Source organism: Bidens hawaiensis, unplaced genomic scaffold (assembly GCF_021521415.1).
Source record: "Bidens hawaiensis isolate Kalapana, Puna unplaced genomic scaffold, B.hawaiensis_p1.1 tig00045601_1, whole genome shotgun sequence".
NCBI classification, from domain to species: Eukaryota; Viridiplantae; Streptophyta; class Magnoliopsida; order Asterales; family Asteraceae; genus Bidens; species Bidens hawaiensis.
Genome location: NW_027498134.1, coordinates 40,169 through 60,202, shown reverse-complemented (window position 1 = coordinate 60,202; position 20,034 = coordinate 40,169). Strand labels below are relative to the sequence as shown.

The 20,034-nt window shown below is 34.1% G+C and overlaps 2 protein-coding genes across 2 annotated transcripts; both read right to left on the bottom strand.

Moving 5' to 3' along the window:
- Positions 1-15,604: 15,604 nt before the first annotated feature.
- LOC143595870 (uncharacterized) lies at positions 15,605-17,149 on the bottom strand. The gene is made up of 6 exons (XM_077074788.1): positions 16,558-17,149; positions 16,398-16,477; positions 16,215-16,310; positions 16,059-16,132; positions 15,835-15,967; positions 15,605-15,739 (listed from the first exon to the last, which is right to left on the bottom strand). Exons 1-6 carry the CDS (start codon positions 17,144-17,146, stop codon positions 15,656-15,658), a joined length of 1,056 nt encoding a protein of 351 aa, XP_076930903.1. The 5' UTR covers positions 17,147-17,149; the 3' UTR covers positions 15,605-15,655.
- Positions 17,150-17,168: 19 nt separating this feature from the next.
- Positions 17,169-18,362, bottom strand: LOC143595873 (uncharacterized). Its single transcript, XM_077074790.1, has 4 exons — positions 18,355-18,362; positions 17,639-18,310; positions 17,234-17,519; positions 17,169-17,177 (listed from the first exon to the last, which is right to left on the bottom strand). The coding sequence occupies exons 1-4, from the start codon at positions 18,360-18,362 to the stop codon at positions 17,169-17,171; spliced, it is 975 nt and encodes a 324-aa protein (XP_076930905.1).
- Positions 18,363-20,034: the final 1,672 nt, after the last annotated feature.

Here is a 20,034-nt window from a genome sequence, read left to right as displayed (position 1 = left end):
AAAGGCCACCCGAACCTTCTATATATAGTAAGTCAAGTGACAAGTCATCGCAACACTTGTCTCATGCAGAAGGGAGGCATGCACACACGTCGACACTTGTCATTCTTGTTGCGACACATGGCAACACATATTACATACACATGACACATGTCTAATAAGGTGTCATGCATGCAAGGGTGGTAGGTTCAGGTGCTGACACATGGCGTAGTGGCTCACCACATCTACCGACACTTGGCGCTGCATATTCTACATATTATAAATTTTAACTAAGAAAATGGTGTTCATGAATTCTAATAGCTTACTGGTTGAATCCGATATTAAATTCCCTACAATACTAGCTAAAGATATCAAGTTTTAGTGAAGGCTGGATCTGGTGCTCTTACGGTGTGCTATACTGGCTCCTATGCGCTTAGTTTCTAAGTTTCGTGAATCGAAGCCTTTAACTTAATAATAATAATAATAATAATAATAATAATAAGTTATGACCTATTATTAATATTTTCATTAATAATATATTATTTTGGGTCATTCCTATTGATTTAGTTTGGACTTTTAATTTTTATTCAACTCGTCGCCAGCGTTCGTTTCGCGCAGTGTCTACTAAGCGGCAAAGTTTAATGTAATAAAATATAACTCACATATTTTTGGAGATTTTGGACTAGCATAACATTATTTTAGTAAAAATAATATTTTATTATTCATAACCTCTGATTATATAAGTAACGGATTAGGCTTAAAATAGCCTGGTGTCACATTCTCTCCCCCTTTTGGAGAGGTGGTACTTATGTTTGATTATGTAGGGAAGAGGCGACAATATCTTATTTTCATCTGACGTTTTCATTCCTATGCTATCGTAGGGCCATGTTTGGAATTCAACCTACTTTGACTAGCTTGATTTTGTTTTGCCTAAGTTACTGGATTTCGAATCCGTGATTTCAGCATGTTTAACAATATAACAAAGCTTGTTGTCTATGAGGACTTTGTTAGATGGAATGATCAAAGATTTGTCGGATATGTATTTCTTTAAACTAGACGCGTGGAATGCAACAAATAGTTTACTAAATACCGGAGGTAATTCGAGCTCGCAAGCTACCAGACCCACATGATTGGCGATTTCGAAAGGTCTAACATAATGAAAACTCAACTTCCCTCAACTTTGCTTAGCAATGTGAAGATAGAAAATATTTATTTCCATATAAGGCTCCGAATGGTGGGACCCTAATACTGGAAGATAATTGTTTTAGAGAACTTAGCCAATGGAAGGCTAATATTCCAAAGATTCTTGGACAGGCTTGCCATATTCTTGACATAGAAAAGCCATATTAGAGTTTAAATGCACCTACAAATTCACAATTACGTTCTAGAACCATAATTGTCAATTTATCTTACAAGAATTCTCTAGTATTCTTTTCATCATGAACTGGTCAATTTCGATGTCTGATTCTTCGATTACGTAACTTCCTAACAAGTAGAAGTCACAATATACACCCAATATTTCACCGATAACACATTCGTGCCAGATTACTTAACGTTCCTCTTGCTAAGGAATAGATCCACCTAGCATAGAACGTTAGTAAATCACATGTATTTCTTTAAACTAGACGCATGGAACGCAACAAATACTTTACTAAATATTGGAGGTAATTCGAGCTCGCATGCTACCAGACCCACATGATTGGCGATTTCGAAAGGCCTAACATAATGAAAACTCAACTTCCCTCAACTTTGCTTAGCAATGTGATGATAGAAAATATTCATTTCCATATAAGCCTCCGAACGATGGGACCCTAATACTGGAAGATAATTGTTTCGGAGAACTTAGCCAATGGAAGGCTAATATTCCAAAGATTCTTAGAGAGGCTTGCCAGCTTCTTGACATAGAAAAGCCATATTAGAGTTTAAATGCACCTGCAAATTCACAATTACGTTCTAGAACCATGATTGTCAATTTACCTTACAAGAATTCTCTAGTATTCTTTTCATCATGAACTGGTCAATTTCTCCATCTTCTGTTCTCCTAGAGAACAAGCGAATCGCTCTACAATTTCGATGTCTGATTCTTCGATTACGTAACTTCCTAACAAGTAGAAGTCACAATATACACCCAATATTTCACCGATAACACATTCGTGCCAGATTACTTAACGTTCCTCTTGCTAAGGAATAGATCCACCTAGCATAGAACGTTAGTAAATCGCACTTATTTTTGTGTTCCAGCCTAAGTCTTACTTGACTATATTTATTTTTAATTTCAAGGGAGCATAGACAAAATAAGAAGTTGATCCTCTATTGTCAGCAACAAACATCATTATATGTTGACGTGGCAACAATATGATGTTATATGAGGGAATGACAAAATTTGTGTATATACCCAATACTACTGAAATAGTAGATTCAATGGGGGCATAATAGTAACAAGGATGGGTCCATGTACATTAGACAATCCTTTTCAATAAAGGATAAGAAGTTAACGAGGGGTTACATTGTTTAAACAATACAGAGTTATGTATCATACAGATTTGATTGAGCATTAGTATGAGTGCGCATGATGCATTTTATGTAACTAATGATCGAATTTGAAGTTAGGATGGATTTGAGATAACTGTTTAAGATCATATACTGTCCTACTAAGAAACTCGAGTGCTGCGAGCACCAAGGAGGTTTGGTTCGAATCAATGAAGAGAAATTTTAATTCTAATCCTATATTACGAAATCTTGCTACCAAGTAACGATATTAGTAATAATTGCGTGTTAGTTATCATTACTAAAGGAAGAAAATAACAAAATCATAGGTGATTAATTCCAGACGAGAGATAATATTTTTATTTCTCTGGGCAATGATAGATCGTCTGAAATTTTAGTTTTCGGGTAAAGTCTAGAAGTACGGGGGTGAGCAAGAGTTTGAAGCATAAATTCCTACCAAAGATTAGTCAAATGACCACGCGTCATTTTAAAGTCAGGCAGTAGAAAACATAATACAGTAATGATTTTACAATATTTTTATCATAGGCTTTTATAATAAGCATTATTCAAGTAACCAAGTTCTGTAAACCTAATAACTTTTTGTTTAGCCTTAATGGTATCAATGCATCGAAACTCCTTTTTAACAAAAGTTGAGTATGGATACATTTTTGTTGAAGACTTAATCTCACAAAATCGTTGTTTTGCATTGAATTAGGGTCGACATTTTCATTATGAGAACTGAGTTGTAAATTTTTACTAGATGTTGATCCCACGGTTTTGGGCTTGGATTCTACAGTTTGAATTATTAAGGATGTGATTATATTCATCATCATTATTAGTAGTGAGGGGCCTACCGATTTGAGAAAATCATGCTTAACTTAATTCCGTCAAAAATATTTTTGAAGCCAATAATAGATTTTATTTGTTGAAAATAGCATGATAATCATATAATCTACATGAACAATTGATTGGTTGGCGATAACTTATCTCTTGTCCATTAGAAGGGAATTTGAAACATGTGGGGTCAATAAGAATTTGCGCCGATTTGACAATCTTAGGCTTAGTGGGTAGTCATAAATATGGGAGACATGATTAATCAGACCACTTAGAATCTCCAAAGTGCATCTAGTCTTAAATGTGGCTTAGTGATTATTAAGAAATTACACGATTAGTGTACTATCAAAGGACTTGAGGTTGCATGTTTAGAATGTATGTATTAGACTTTTGACAAGAGCTACGATGCCTACTTGTCTCTGATTTGGTCTATACACAACATTTAGTTATCGCACATGTACAAACATGATACAAATTATTATACAAGGGTGTATAAAGAAGTGACAAATAAGAATATTAGACAGAGTAGTCATTAGGATTTGTCAAAGAACTGACGCATTTGTGCGTAGTGTCATCCTCGAGTTTGGAAAATAGGAATATCCTATTCATGCCTAAATTCCAAAGGAGACGATTTCTTTAATAAAGATATGATATATGTGCTTCATGCGCAAAATCCTTTGATGCATCTACCATAGTCAACTGTAATATCCTAAATCCGCAAAGGAATTTATACACCATTTACCCTGATAATATAATCATCAAGATTTAAGATATGGAGCAAAACTTGTTTAGATATAAGAACTGGCACTTATGCCACCAAGTGATCAATATAATGAAGACATGCGAATGCAATAATGATGAAGGGTCACCGCAAAGTACACATGAATAAGTCCAAAGAGGATATAATGATCGTTGGAATCGAAAGAAAGGATTCTTTAAGATTTTAAACCAGAGTGTTATCGCAACGAATTCCTTATTAATGAATCAAAGTTTTAAGGGAACAAACTTTTACGAATTGATGGATGACTTACCGATTACTATCGAATTCCCAATAGTAATTGACTATTATATTATATTATATTCATAGGTCATCACAATAGGATTTCCCAGAATTCTCTCGTACCTGTAAATTCACAATTACGTGATATCAAGTGTAATTGTCAATTTACCTTACAGGATCATTCTAGTATTCTCCTATTGTGGTTCATAATGTGGGTAACACAAGTTTGCACATACATACATGTATTATATACTAATCACATATTCCACCCATTCATTTTTAGAATCCATATAAGGACTTAATTTGTGTAGCCGCGTACGTTAAAGTTGACCAAGTTTTCTCGCCACAGTTGGAATATTTACACTCAAATATTAGGTGTTCTTAATATCCAAGCCATAGTACCATTGGAGAATATTTCACTGTTCTAAAACAGTGTTAACGTGTTGAGAGGTTAGTTGAGCTAATCCTTCAGAGTAGGTCGGTAATCCATATCTTCTATTAGAAAATTTTTGTCTTGTTTTTTGTGGTATGTTATCATTTATGTTATTTTCGAATAACATAGATAAAACAATATTCATTATTAATTATTAAATGTGTATGACTAAATATAGGAAATAATCACATTCGCACAATAACCAATAAATCGGCCAAAGATCATCGTGACATTTTAACTTGGAAAATTATAAATACTTGTTTAGAAGTTAATAAAACAACTACTATAATAGGTGTGAATACGCATCAGCACCAATCACAAGTTTTTAAATTTTCCATACTAAAATATCCAAGGCATGCGATGCCTATCTAGATCGACAAGAGAAAATTATTGGAGGTCCAAGTACTCCATCAATGGTTATAACAGCTTAACCAAAACAGTACTGGCATCCACAACTGAGTTATACAACCTCAAGAATCGCTAGAGATAGGGTCACATTGTCATCCTCAATCCACTTATTACTTGAATTAGCCATAGGATAGCCAACAGTAACAAACGCAAATTGACTTGTGTGGAAAGAAGACATGTAGCCAAAAGCTAGTAGGGGAGTAGGTTATAGAAGTACGTGCACGGTTATCAACATAACAGAGGCCAGTGAAAGCGGCCCGCCGACTCACTGCTAATGTTGTATATTTCGCTAATATTGTGTGAATCAGGCGTTTGTGACGTAAGCCGTACTAGGTAATCCTAATAAAATAAATTGTAAATAACATGTAAATTTTATCAATTAAATTTCACATAATACACAAACAAATTCCATGCAGCCTTTTTCTTTTGCAATTTTTTTTAGCTTCGTGAAGTGGGAAAATGTTTGTTTCAAATACTGGGTTATAGTCTAGAAATTTTCTTCAGATATTTCTAGTTCAGTATAACCATTGGCTCTGATACCAACTTCTATCACACCCCAAAAACCTTAATTTAACAGCGGAAGACTTAGTCAACTAATTTGGGCGGTGACAGATGCCGTTTAGCCGTTAGTATTTAAGCACAACATATTCATATACAAGTTGGACCTTTATTCCTTATAAGATGTCATAAAATGCACGTGTCAGACTACAAGTTTTGTTTAAAATGTAAGTCCAACATTCAATTATTACACTCGTTTTTCCACATCATCTTCACGAAGCATTCACTTTTCATTTACCTGAAAAACACGTTTTAAAATTTTGTCAACACAAAGGTTGGTGAGTTCTCGATTTAAAAACCATGATGTAATAGCTTTCGACTTTTACATCAATTATTTCTTCATTTTAATCAATGAGAATATCATTTTTAACTTTAAATCTTGCATTTTAATTCATTTTTATGTCATTGAAACAAAGCTTTTCTTTGTTTAACTATTTCCATAATTGCCACTTCAAAGTCAACTTTCGTTTTAATTGCGAAAACGTATGAATATAACATTTTAATCCAAAGTGTGACAATTCTTATTCACATAAAATCCTCTTCGAATTCTTACGAAGATAACCTTTAATCACAACTTTCTCAAAGCATATAATATTAACATTTATTTCTTTAAGCAAAACGTATTAGTCATAAGCTAGCTAAAATATGACACATGTATATCTATTAAATCAATAACCCGACACATATCATACTCAAAATATTTGCCCCCAACATTTAACCAGAGCGACTGGTCGGCAGGCAGGGCGTCACCCCGATAGATCTATCAATATTTATGTGCCCTAGACCAAGGTTAACGGTTATAATGACCGGACGGTTGTTTCCTCACCTTCGCATTCATACTATATTTAGGCAGTTGTTTCCTTACATAAGTATTTCACACCAGTTTAATTTAACTCATCCTATTTAATACGTTTGTAAAAATAAAATGCAATCCATGAAACGTGTTCTTCCCCAAAAACATTTATAATTAATTAAAACATTTAAAAAGTAGGGATTGTGAGAAACTCACCTTTAGCGGGTAATACGTCAATAACGTCCAAACACTTGTGTCCTATTGATATAGTGCACGTTTTAATAATATATTCATGTTTATAAATTTTAAGTTGTTCATTCAACTTGCATTCACACAAATGCTTTATGCTTTAAAAACGTTTATTTTCATTGTTATATTATCTTTGTGTTCAAACGACCCACTGACGACCTTTCAATTGGTAAAGTCCAAATTGTTCATTCTCACACAAGCATACAATTCCTAACACATTATGGTCATCTATTATTATAAGTCTAACTTACTCATTTCTATGCACATAAAACACTTAGGTAAACTAGTAGTGCACATAGATATTACTATTAACTATTAGTTAAAGATTATTTATTTTACCAAACTTAAGTTTTAGTATAGTTTTATTACTGAAAATAAACACTTTTATTTCCAAATTAAATAAACTTTGTCTTTTTAAACCGTTTTCCGGTTTTGCCAGTTTCCTGTCTAACGGCGAATCCGTTAATCTTTTGTATAATGTTTTATGGTTTTAAGTATGAAAACACTTTTTGTAGTTAAAATATATAGGTTTTAAAGTCTAGTTTATAAATATAGATATATTTTTTTTATTTCGTTAACAATTACATAAAATTGTCATTTTTAAAAGTTTTGCGTCGTGTTTCGCCATGCGAACCATCTAAGATCAAGTTTTACCAACTTGACCTTATTATATATATACATTATAATATGTGTTAAATATTTAAAATTTGGTTTTTCTTGCTGTTTTAAAACCGTTTTTGAAACTCTTTCGGTTTTGGGTCGAAAAGTCGTATTTTCAACCATTTAAGCAAATAGTTTACCATCTAAACCAAGCAAAGCTCGTCGAACACATAATACATAAGATATGAATTTTTCAAATGTGTTTAACTTATATATTTTTATATTATATGTGGTGACTTTCAAAAATGCATTTTCACTATTTAAAGTGTGCATTTTTGTGCATCACAATCATGTATATATATATGTAATTCATGGATGACCAAATATATATTTTATGCATACATTAAGATATAAAACTATATGTGGACTAATTTTTTTTAAACAATCATCAACATGGATCATCATTTAAACTTAACAAACTAGCATTTCTAAGTAACTAGTTAACAAAACACAAACATGCATATACACACATACATGCTCACGGCCACACACGTCTTCAAAATTTTCATTTTTACATTTGATTTTGGTGTGAGTCTTTGTTTGTGTGATTTATCTTAGTGTATGAACAACTTATTATCAAAACTTTAAAAAAACATAACTTAAATAAAAGTGGGTTTTTACCTTAGAGTTGGGGGTGAAGATGATGGTTCTTAGTGCCTGTGACCACAATTAATCTTTTATAACTCTTTAAAGTAGCTCTAAAAGTGGCTCTAGATTAACTTCAACACTTAAACTTGAATAGTTTCTAGCATAATATTTTTAGGATGCTGAAAAATGAAAGAGATGGGAAGTTGGGTGGTTTCTAGCGTACATGTCTTGACTGGTCGGGTTTCTCGGTATGTCAAAAATACCATCCGAACCTTCTATACATAGTAAATCAAGTGACGAGTCATCACAACACTTGTCGCATGTAGAAGGGAGGCATGCACACACGTCAACACTTGGCAACCAACATGACACTTGTCATTCTTGTTGCGACACATGGCAACACATATTACATACACATGACACGTGTATAATAAGGTGTCATGCATGCAAGGGTGGTAGGTTTAGGTGCTGACACACGGCGCAGTGACTCACCACATCTACCGACACTTGGCGCTGCATATTCTACATATTATAAATTTTAACTAAGAAAATGGTGTTCATGAATTCTAATAGCTTACTGGTTGAATCCGATATTAAATTCCCTACAATACTAGCTAAAGATATCAAGTTTTAGTGAAGGCCAGATCTGGTGCTCTTATGGTGTACTATACCGGCTCCTATGCGCTTAGTTTCTAAGTTTCGTGAATCGAAGCCTTTAACAAAATAATAATAATAATAATAATAATAATAAGTTATGACCTATTATTAATATTTTCATTAATAATGTATTATTTTGGGTCATTCCTACTGATTTAGTTTGGACTTTTAATTTTTATTCGACTCGTCGCCAGCGTTCATTTCGCGCGATGTCTACTAAGAGGCAAAGTTAAATGTAATAAAATATAACTCACATGTTTTTGGACTAGCATAACATTGTTTTAGTAAACATAATATTTTATTATTCATAACCTCTGATTATATTAGTAACGGATTAGGCTTAAAACAGCAGGGTGTCACAACATCTTCGTCTTCAAATTCTCTATCATTCCATGCAATAAAATATTTATTTCCATCCATCTCATATGTTCCAATTTAGCTCCTTTAAGCTCCGCTCAACATAAAACTACTCAAAGTAATCGTGTTTCCGGCATATAAACACACAAAACACATGCCATGACTCATTTAACACATGATATTTCACCCATACATCATAGCACAGTAAAGGATTGTCAACAAGGGCGTTCTAGTTCGTTGTACCTTTTTTATTTTTACTAGAAAAATACAAACTAAAAAATTTATTAATTGATATATTCCTTTTGTAATGATAGTTTATCAGTATGGGCATGGATGTTTTTATTTGGAAATCTTGTTTGGACTACTGGATTTATGTTTTTAATGCCTCAATGGGGGAAAGAAAATGGAGCACCTAACTAAGAGTATGGGTGCAAAAAAGACACACCGGCTCGAGCTCGGCTTGTTTTGACTTATTATTATTAGAGCTCGAGCTTGGCTTATTTCGAACTTTTTTGTTAAAACTTCTTGAGTTCGTTGGTCGTTTTTTCAAGTTTCGAGTTTGGCTCAGCTGGGTTCATTTATTATTTATTAATACTATTTTTATATTTGAAAAAACAAAACCCTAAAATAGGCCTAAGCTTGGTTCGAGCGCGTTTGTGCAATGTGAAATTAATACATATAAGTCCCAAATAGTTATAACTTAAAAATAAACTAAAATCGAGGGCCTAAACTGTAAGGCCCCGAACCCGGTGACCCTACTTTAGCGTCGGATTTACTCATAAACACAGTTCTTCAAATCAGAGTTTATTAAAACTTTTCGCGGAATATAAAACATCAATCATTTGTTACAAAACATTAAATCTTTTCTTTGATACCATAACACAAAACTTTATATTTAAAACATCTTTACTTCTTTCTTCAGATGCCAGCCGTTCAATCCATGCCGTGTGTCATCCTCATGCTAACTCTATAATCAGCTCACCTGCGTGCATACTAAAAGTCAGCTACGCTGAGTGAGTTCTAGTTAATCGAACGCCATACAATACATACACATACATACATATCTGTAGATACATATCCATACTTCACTAGTTACCCTTCTGTTCTACATACATACTCGCTACCATACATACATACATATCTACAATCACTAACCTCAGTCTATCGAGAGTACGTTCATAGTTCACCGTCTATACCTGTACTCAAGGTCGTGAACACGTACAAGGTTCGCAGTCCTTACCTATGTTCACCATTTATGGTACGTACAAGGATCGCGGTCCTTCCCTATACCATAGTACATCCACAACACGTACAAGGTTCACAGTCCTTCCCTATGTTGCAACCTAATTCATAGCACGTACGAGGTTCGCAGTCCTCCCCTATGCTACAAAATCAGCACGTATAAGGTTCACAGTCCTTTCCTATGCTGAAATACATCCACAACACGTACAAGGTTCGCAGTCCTTCCCTATGTTGCAACCTAATTCATAGCACGTACGAGGTTCGCAGTCCTCCCCTATGCTACAAATACAGCACGTATAAGGTTCACAGTCCTTTCCTATGCTGACGCCTATTTACATTACGTATAAGGTTCGCAGTCCTTATCTACGTTTACATATATCATCTACTTCACGTATACGGCTCGCAGTCCTTAACTACGCCATCACCAGCCGAGTCTATGTCCGACAGAAGCTAGAGGGATTTGCCATCCTAACTTACTATGTCGAACGTAGAACTCACATGCCATTCGTGTACCTATATACACATACTTACATTATAACATAAGAACACTCTAGGCATTCCTTACCTCATTCATTTAACAACCATACCCTTGTCGTTACGTGCAATATCCGAAGATCGTTCACGCCCCGACAAGTATTCATTTGAAATATTCATATATCTTCGATATATAATATTCGTACCTTTATTTTTAACCTGACAGTACGCGCAATATCCGAAGATCGTTCGCGTACCGACAAACAATCATTCATATCTATCACACATATCACATATGACATACACTTATCACTTAGGATAAATGTATTAACAACACATCGAGTATGCACACAGCCCCGAAAACATAACAAGGAATGGGGCTAGAAACTCACCTGAACACGGTTACGTTCACCGTTAATCGTAATCCCTTTCTTCAGCTGTGCACGGCTGACTGTATAACAAGTACACGTATCAAACAACTATCACTACTCATATCATCTTTCTAGTCTTAACTACTACCCACAACGAACGGGGGTCCGGGGGCAGCGCCCCTGGCAGCGGGGTCTAGGGGCGGCAGCCCCTAGCAGGGGGCAGCCCCTAGCAGTTATTTACATTAACTGTCTTAACACATTTTCCATTAGGTTTTTAATTTATTTTCTAAGCGAACTTAACTTTAGGCGAAGTTAAACCTTAAGCGAACTTAGCTTTAGGCGAAGTTAAACCTTAGGCGAACTTAGCTTTAGGCGAAGTTAAACCATAGGCGAACTTAGCTTTAGGCGAAGTTAAACCATAGGCGAACTTAGCTTTAGGCGAAGTTAAACCTTAGGCGAACTTAGCTTTAGGCGAAGTTCATCAGGCGAACTTAGCTTGCAGGCGAAGTTCATCAGGCGAACTTAGCTTGCAGGCGAAGTTGTCGTCTGCAGGTTCTGTTCGCTCTTAAATCCTTCGTTCCTTAACCAAATAACTCGATTTGGGTACCCATGGAATCGTCTGACCAGCGCCTACAAACCCCAACTATCAAATCGACCTAACATCGATGTTTAGAGGGTGCGATTTAGGCATATAGGTTACGGGTCCTTTTTATCAATCGATTAACCCATCAAATCATAACCATTTTCAGTAAGTTTAGCTTTGTTGGATTCGTTTTTACCATACAAACTCAGATCTACCATTTCTCAAATCAAACCGAACCTATACGAACGATTTCTAACCATAAACGTACCTTGAACGAGTCGAACTTACGAACACGAGCTGGTCTTGTTGCTTTGGTTCGTCACGACGATCTAGCACCAACTAACGTTTACTCTCTCTCGGATCCTGCTCGTTTATGGTGTGTGTGTTTTTGAATGTGTAGAGATTAGAATGGAAAGAGATGAGGTTTAGGGTTTTATGGTGGTTTAGGGGATATTTATATCCCTTAAAGCCCATGGATCTAAGGCCCATTCTCATTTAACCCATCTCAAATAATCTAACACTAGCCCGACTCATACCAACTCCTACTCTATTATTTATTTCCCGAACCCGAGTCAACTTTCCCTCTATTATTAAGTAATATAATAAATATCATTTTGGAAATTTCGGGATGTTACATAAACGATATTTGCATACAATGCTCGAGCTCATACTCGATTAATAAATGAGCTCGATAAGGTTCCCTTGTACCCTACTTTAGACTCATATTTCGTTAAATTTTGTTTGATCTTCCAAAACTCATTTTCCATATTTATCTTTATATATTTTTTTAATAATTTCTTTCTCTTTCTTTTATTCTATTCTATGCCTAAGAGCATTCTCAACTTATCTCTCATCTTTATTTCTATAATTACGATAAAAAACAATACATTTCTTTCTTCTGTTTAATTAAATAATATTTTTTATACTTTTATCATTACAGTTTTCTCTCTCATCTACTCACAACCAATTCAACAACTACTAAAAAATAAATAAGGGCAAATAAAGTTTTCTCAAATTTATAAAAAATCATTACCTTTCTCTCTCCACCCTATAATTTACACTCACAACTCAATCCTATAATTTATAAACTTACCTCACAAAATTGTAGAGGATAGAATGAGAATGCTCTAAGGTATGATCTTTAAATTTTAGAGAGGTGAATAGGGATTGACAATAAACAAAATCTTTATATTTAAAGATGGAAATTCATATAGAAAAGAAAAATAGGAGAAATCTTAAAACTTAGAGATGGAGGCTTACAACTATACTATATAATAAATAAAAGTAACCTATTGTCATATGTCATTCTCTTATACATTTTTTTTTACCTTTTTTCCGGTCTCTCTTTCCTATTAATTATACATATTTTAAAGTTCTTTTTATATATTTTTTGTTTAATGATTTCTCTAATTGCTTTTACAAAACGTATTTTCTTTTTTATAAACATTAGGGTTGTTTATAAAGCATTTTTATAAACTGAACATTTTCATTATTTAACTTGTATAATATAAATTATATTATTTATATATATATATATAAGAAAACATATACATATATATGAAACATTTTAGCTCCTAAAACTTAGCGGGTTCATTGTTAAAAATACGTGGATATTTAACTGAGCTCAACCCTCATTCTTTCCCCTGTAACCTTAATCTCTTTCTTTCTATCCATATATTGCCGATCAAAACCTTATTGATTCTCTTTTACTACACATTATTCGACTGATTGAAAGCTTTCTTCTATTGATGACTGGTTCGTGTTGTTCCGATTGTACGGTTTATGCTCTCATAATTCTATTTTATTTTAGTTTTATCATAGTTTTAGTGTATCGTCTATGTATTGAAATAAATATTTTGGCGATTTATGATTTATTTTTAAGATTGTGAATATTAGTTGTAATTTAACTTCATATATACTTATTTAATGTATTACTCAACTTTATTTATCAAAAGTGATCACTTAAAGAATTTAAGTTGTTAAACCCATATAAGACATGTGTACCTAACCTAGTAAAAAATATAGACTAATAGTGATAGACCAATTTTTTTCACGAATGTCAGAAACTTCAGGAGTAGGTTGCCTATCACAAAGAAAAAAAATAAAAATTTCGGTTCATGTCGGGTCGCGCCCGGTCAAATCATATAATAGAAAGACAACCAAATTAAATTTTAATAATCTAAGCATCTAGTAACAAGTTTCAATATTCAAGCTAATGCTAACATTTAGTAACGATTCAATAATCAAGCATTCTAGCAAATAATTAACCGATAAATCAAACAACCCAATCCACTAATAACAATCTGATACTTAATTTACCAATTAATCAACTAATAAGTTGAATTTAGAAAACAAAAAAGTTTTAAAAGTACAGGATGGCATAATTAAGGATTTTGAAGAATGAAAATTGGATTACAGAATGACGCGCGGTTGGGTGACTGTTAAGATGTCGGCTAATGTCTGAGTTGTTTCCAAATGTCGTTAATTGGATTACATTATTAGGCTTAATGTTAATAGTTAAATAGGCTTACTTGTTTAGCTTAGACATGAATTATTCAAATGAACTATTTTACATTTGTTAATTAGCGGTGGTCGCCGAGTAGCGGTGTGAAGGTTTTCATATCTAGGGTTGCGTTGGGGGAGGATGAAGATGGTAGAAAAAATACTGATCTATCCTTATGTGCGTTGTACATTACCAAATTTAATAAGAAAAACTAACTGGATTAGAGCCAAAAGTCAAACTGTGTAATATTAAAATAATTAAGTACAAATCTCGTCAATTTTAAAGGTAAATGACATACATTAAAATTTAGTACGAATATAAAGAACAAAATTTGCAATTTATTCTTTATAAAAAGTTTATATTTATAAGATGAGAGCACTATAGAATAGTAATTCAGTCGGTGTCTATATTTCATCAGAATAAGTGTCAGAATTAATATAGAGGTAAGTCGAAATTAAGAGCATGTTTGGCATTGAGTTTAAAAAATGCTTATTGGTTTATTTGCGTTTTCAAAAAGCCATTTTGAAAAGTCAGGATTTGGTGCTTTTGAAAAACTGCTTTTCAACCATTTCAAAAATCTAAAATAAGAAAGGTTTTTGTGATTGTCAAACACATTTTAATTTATTGGCTTTTTAAAAACACCAATAAGCAAACAAGAATTTTTCAAACTCAATCCCACGCTCAAAATGGTATACTCTATTGAAAAAAAAAGTGGCCGAAAGTTGTTTGTTGAAGATGACTAGAAACTTCGTGAGGAGCGGTGAAGGAAAACCGTATATACTATATTTTAGCTTTTAGTATTAAAAGAGCATTTTCCTTTGTATACAGTCTTTGTTATATGTTCTATTTTTCAATTTTGATTTTTAATTTTTATCATTACGTCTAAGAGAAAAACTTGGCAAACATGAAACATATACATCGACAGGAACCATTACATTTAAATCATTAAGACTAAGGGTTGGTTGTTAGTCTCTTAATGATTCTAAGGGTCGTTTGTTAGTCTCTTAATGATTTTATTAGAAAACTACCTCTTAATGCCCAGGTTGTCTCTTAATGATTCAGATAAGATTGCAAAGTGATAAATAAAAGTTAAGAACCAAATTCGTGTAATTAACCATTTTAAATATAAAAACATTTTATTTGTATACATTTTCTTTGATTAATTGATTTGGATACATTTTTAACAGAAAGCGCGCTAGTGAAGGTGACTTCAAACCTCAAAAATGAGCAGCTTAAACTGATATTAATCGAATACTATAAAAAATATTTGTAACAGCCTTTTAAACTGACCATCTTGTCCAAACAGTGTACATAAACTCGAGAAACATTCATTTGTCTTTAGACTAAAAACAAACCGACTCAGTCCCACTCTTGCATTTAGCTTCATCAACACTCAACAGTATCCAAATCGAGAAGATGCTGTTTGACATATCGACGCAAACAAGTGCTAGTGTTAGCTGTCAAAGTGCTGTTTGACATTCTTTACTTGGTCGGTTTAGTCCATGTTGTCTCTGATGTCTTCGAGTTACCATAATAAACCTGCTTTGATGATTCATCCCAATATGCCTGCATAAAGTAAGTTCATAACAGCTTGTTAGGAGAAACCAAATCGAGACATTAATGTTAAACCATTACAATATAGAATGATTAAAAAAAACTACCTGCCATCCTGTTGGGAGTTGTTTGGAAAGTTCAGCAAGATCCGGCTGTTGTTTTGATTCGTCACTGGCGTTTGCTATATTTTCTTCAGCTTGTGTTGATTTTTTAGCTCTCTTTCGCCTAACTCTCTCCCGCCTTTGTAAAAAAAAACAAAACATGAAACTATGAAAGTTATAAAAAAAATATATAAAACACAACTAAAATGAAGATGATTCAAACATCTTACCAATCACCACCAAGTGGCTGAAAGTTGGCATTGTCTTTGGCTTCTCCTGATGCAATCTGCTGAGCATGCCATAGCTGCATCATAAAAATGGGGTCCGCCATAAGCAGCCATCCAATTTTTCATAAAAAAAAACAAAAAAAAAATTGAATATCAAACCTCAATTTCTCGTTGTCGTTTCTTTTCTAAAACCTCTAATGCGTTTTCAGGTTCATCTTCTTCATCTTCATGAAATTCCTCTTTAACAGCCATCCACTGAAAGTACAACCATCAATATCTAATATGATACATCTTAGAATGTTAATTATTAAATTTGAAATGCTTAACAATGTGAAACTTTACCTTATCCACCAGGCCAGAAACTTTCTTATTCGCCCTCAAAGTTGGAACCGTTGCAACAGTTCTTTTTTTTATACGCGTAACTAAAACAACAAAGGAAAATTATTATTTGGATACCGTAAAACATAAATATTAAAATAAATGATAATGTTCCAGATTATACCTTTCGGTTGAGCCTTAGTAGCCGTTTCTGTTGGAGCAACAGACGGAGCCAACAAAACAGAAACATCATGTTTTACACTAGAACTTTCGGGTAAAGGAGAAGAAGCTGAAACAGAAGGAACCACTGTAGACGATTTGGTTTGATCAGAGACGAGATTTTCATAAACCGAATTCTGCAAACCTGAACTAATGACTGGTGCAGTTGGTATGGCCCCATCTGGTAAAGTGTAATATGTCACGGGCTCTGGGTTTACTACTGGTGCATAATAAACGGTTGGGAGGGGAGCGGCTATATGAGACCTGTTAGCGTCTACATAATAACCGTTACTTGGGATTTCAGTGTTTGTTTGTCCATAGTAATCATAGCCAGACCCCGGGTATGTATAACTATATTGTTCTCCATAAGAGTAAGGTTGCGTTGTCTGTATATCTGAAGGTTGTGGTGGAAACGGAATTTCAGGCAGCTCGTCTGGCGGTGGAGGCGGTAGCGGTTCTTCATCCGGTGGTGGTGGCGGCGGAATCCAGTCATCATTTGGAGGAGGTGGAACGCCAGACTCTTGCTCAGGTTCCCGAGAATCAAGATGGGGCATGTTCGTGCCGCCCACTTCATCTTTAGAATGACTTGCAGTAGCGGTATCTTCAACTTCCATCTCGACATCCATGTCATCATCTTGCACCGAGTGGGCCACATTCGGGTTAATATCTGTCGGAATTGCATTTTCATGTTCACCACTGTTTTCTTGAAATCTGTCTTTAGTTTCGTTAATTTCACCAGTATTTGTGAGTTGTGAATATTTTAGAACTTCATTGTTGACAGAGGATTCCAGAATCTTCAGCTGATTTTCAGAATGCAACCAAAAAGGAAGCAATGATGATCCATATGGTACTAGTGACTTAATGTCTGTAAGCCTTATGTCAAGTTCAAACATCAGCTTTTGTATCTTGTCACTGAACCCTTCAGACCTAAAATTATATCATTAAAGATATACAAAATAATATCAATAGTATGCACATGTTATGTTGCAATAATAAGCAAAAAAGGCAAGAGAAGTGTGCAACAGTAACAAAGAATAAGTTTATACCCTTCCAAAGATTTTAATCTTTCTGATAGACTTTCACAAAGTTGCAGAAGACGAAAAGAATCAGAAGATACGTCACCATGACCACCGATATCTTGAATTACAGAATCATTATTATGGGCTTCAGCATTACTCAAAGCAACACAAGATTGTGTCACAAGGCCCTCATCTTTACAATTTACCATGATATTAGTGTAGTTTTCATTATGCACTTTGGCCTCAAGAACCACACCATTTGTAGATTCATTATTAGCTTGCGTATCAACAGAAGCTGCATGTGTTTCTTCAATTTCTGTCACAGATTTAGGATCATATGCTGACTCATTTCCCTGGGTCAAAGCAACTGGAGTTTCCCAAGAAGTTTCACCAGTCACAATGTTCCAATAATAATATGAATTACTTTCCTCATGCAACACCATTTTCCAGCCCGAATCCACATCCCCTGTTGCCTGCATATCAGATGTCAATAAAACAGAGGCCCGATCCAGTGTATCTACATCATTGTGTAGTGGTTCAGGTTTATCATCTTCTATAACACTAATTTTCTCCAACTTTGGCTCGGGTTCCTTGTTCTCTTGATCAACTTTCTCAGCAAAATGGTTTTCATCTATATCTGCTTCTGTTTTATCATGAATATTTGACTTTACCTGCCAGCAAAAAACATTATTGATACACCTTTTGTAACATTAAATTATTCAAGATCTTGTAATCTAGCATACCTGCTCATCCAGCACATTTGGAGTGCTTTCTCTAACTTCATGGTTTACTTCTTTACTCAATTCTTCCTCCACTTCTTCATCACTATATTGTCCAAGCAACAACAGAGGATTTTCTGGCCTTTGATCTGAAAACAAGATATAAACATGTTAATCGTCATAACATAGAACAAGCATAACCCTGGTTGCAACTAACATAAACTTTTCTCATATTAGTAATTGACCTAAACTAATAATAAAGAATTGTAAAAAAAGTTAGATAAATCATGATGAGGGACTTTGCATATCATGTCACGGTCACCTGCAACATTGGAAATAAATTAGTAACTTAGAATATAGCAAAAGGGCAGAGACATACGAACCAATAATCTTGTTGAAATGTTGAAACTCTGCGTAGAACATAACATGTCAGGAATTTCAATCAAAGAAACAATGTGGCAGAACGGGCTAGGAAGACCAACTGAGTTCCCAATACCACAGCCACGTAACAGTCTGAAAGGATTATTGTGGAAGAGAAAACATGATGTATAAAGTAAAGGTCAACCAATACAATGATGTCGACTCTACAAAGATCAGTCCATGTAGAAATTTGACGGAACCCACCTGAAGATGATGGTGAACAGGGTGACCCAGCTTGATTTTTCCCATTGCCTCCAACTCCAACTTCTTGGTTAGACGGATCACCAAAATCTCCTATAAATGTTTCAGTAACGATAACAAATCAGATCATCAATAGCATGCACTATAAAATAACTTGGATTCTAGTAACACAAAAAATATTTTAATTCCAAAAGGTAAGTCACAAATATAGTAAATAGCATGAAGCCAACAAATAACAAAAGTATTCAGGTGTACATGATGGGTCAAAATATAAAATGATGTTTGCTTGGGTGATATAAATGAATGTGAGAACTAATTCTATATTAAAATCATCATAAGGCCATTGATTTAATTTTGAGAAATAACTGGAAGCCCTAATTCACCAACCTAGGAATCAGCCTAACGAATAGATTGAAAAAAATATATATATAACATTTTTTTTATAAAATGGAGTTCCCGATCATTTCCCTTTAAAATCCAACATGTCACATAAAATCACTCAGCTTCCAACACCACTGAAAAGATTTTAATTCCCAAAAATAACTTGCAGACATAATAAATAGCATGCAAGTTACTAAATACCAAAAATAACTACAATACTTTGAACATGATAGGCGATGATATAAAATAAGAAACGACGTTTGCTTGCGTGATATCAATGAATGAGACAACTGAATTCTGTATTAAATTCACCATATGGCCATTGATTTAATTTTGAGAAATAAATGGAAGCCCTAATTCACCAACCCTAAGAATTGGCTTGAGAAAATCTTTAAGGGTTATTGGATTTTAATACTCCCAACTTTCATCTATTGACTGGAATTAATCCCAACTCAGGAAATGCTTACAGCCAGTCCCAACTTTGAATGTATTTTCCTCCGACAATCCCATACATATTTTCAACGTCATCAAAAAGCTAGCGAGGTTACTTTTCAGTTAGTATTAAAGTTGAGACTGCCTGTCAACTTATCCAGAAATGGGATGAATCCTGGCCAATAGGTGAAAGATGAGATTATTAAAATCCGATAACCCAAGTTTTTAAATTTGACAACTTTTCAATGAAATAGATTCGATTAATTAGGT

Excerpts from the sequence above, each read along its gene's own strand:
- LOC143595870 (XM_077074788.1), bottom strand. The coding sequence starts at position 17,146 with ATGCCCCATCTTGATTCTCGGGAACCTGAGCAAGAGTCTGGCGTTCCA. Across the intron at positions 16,478-16,557 it reads TACTAAGGCTCAACCGAAAG|TTACGCGTATAAAAAAAAGA; the intron begins GTATAATCTGGA and ends TTGTTGTTTTAG. Across the intron at positions 16,133-16,214 it reads AACGACAACGAGAAATTGAG|CTATGGCATGCTCAGCAGAT; the intron begins GTTTGATATTCA and ends TTTATGATGCAG.
- LOC143595873 (XM_077074790.1), bottom strand. Across the intron at positions 17,520-17,638 it reads AGATTAAAATCTTTGGAAGG|GTCTGAAGGGTTCAGTGACA; the intron begins GTATAAACTTAT and ends ATATAATTTTAG.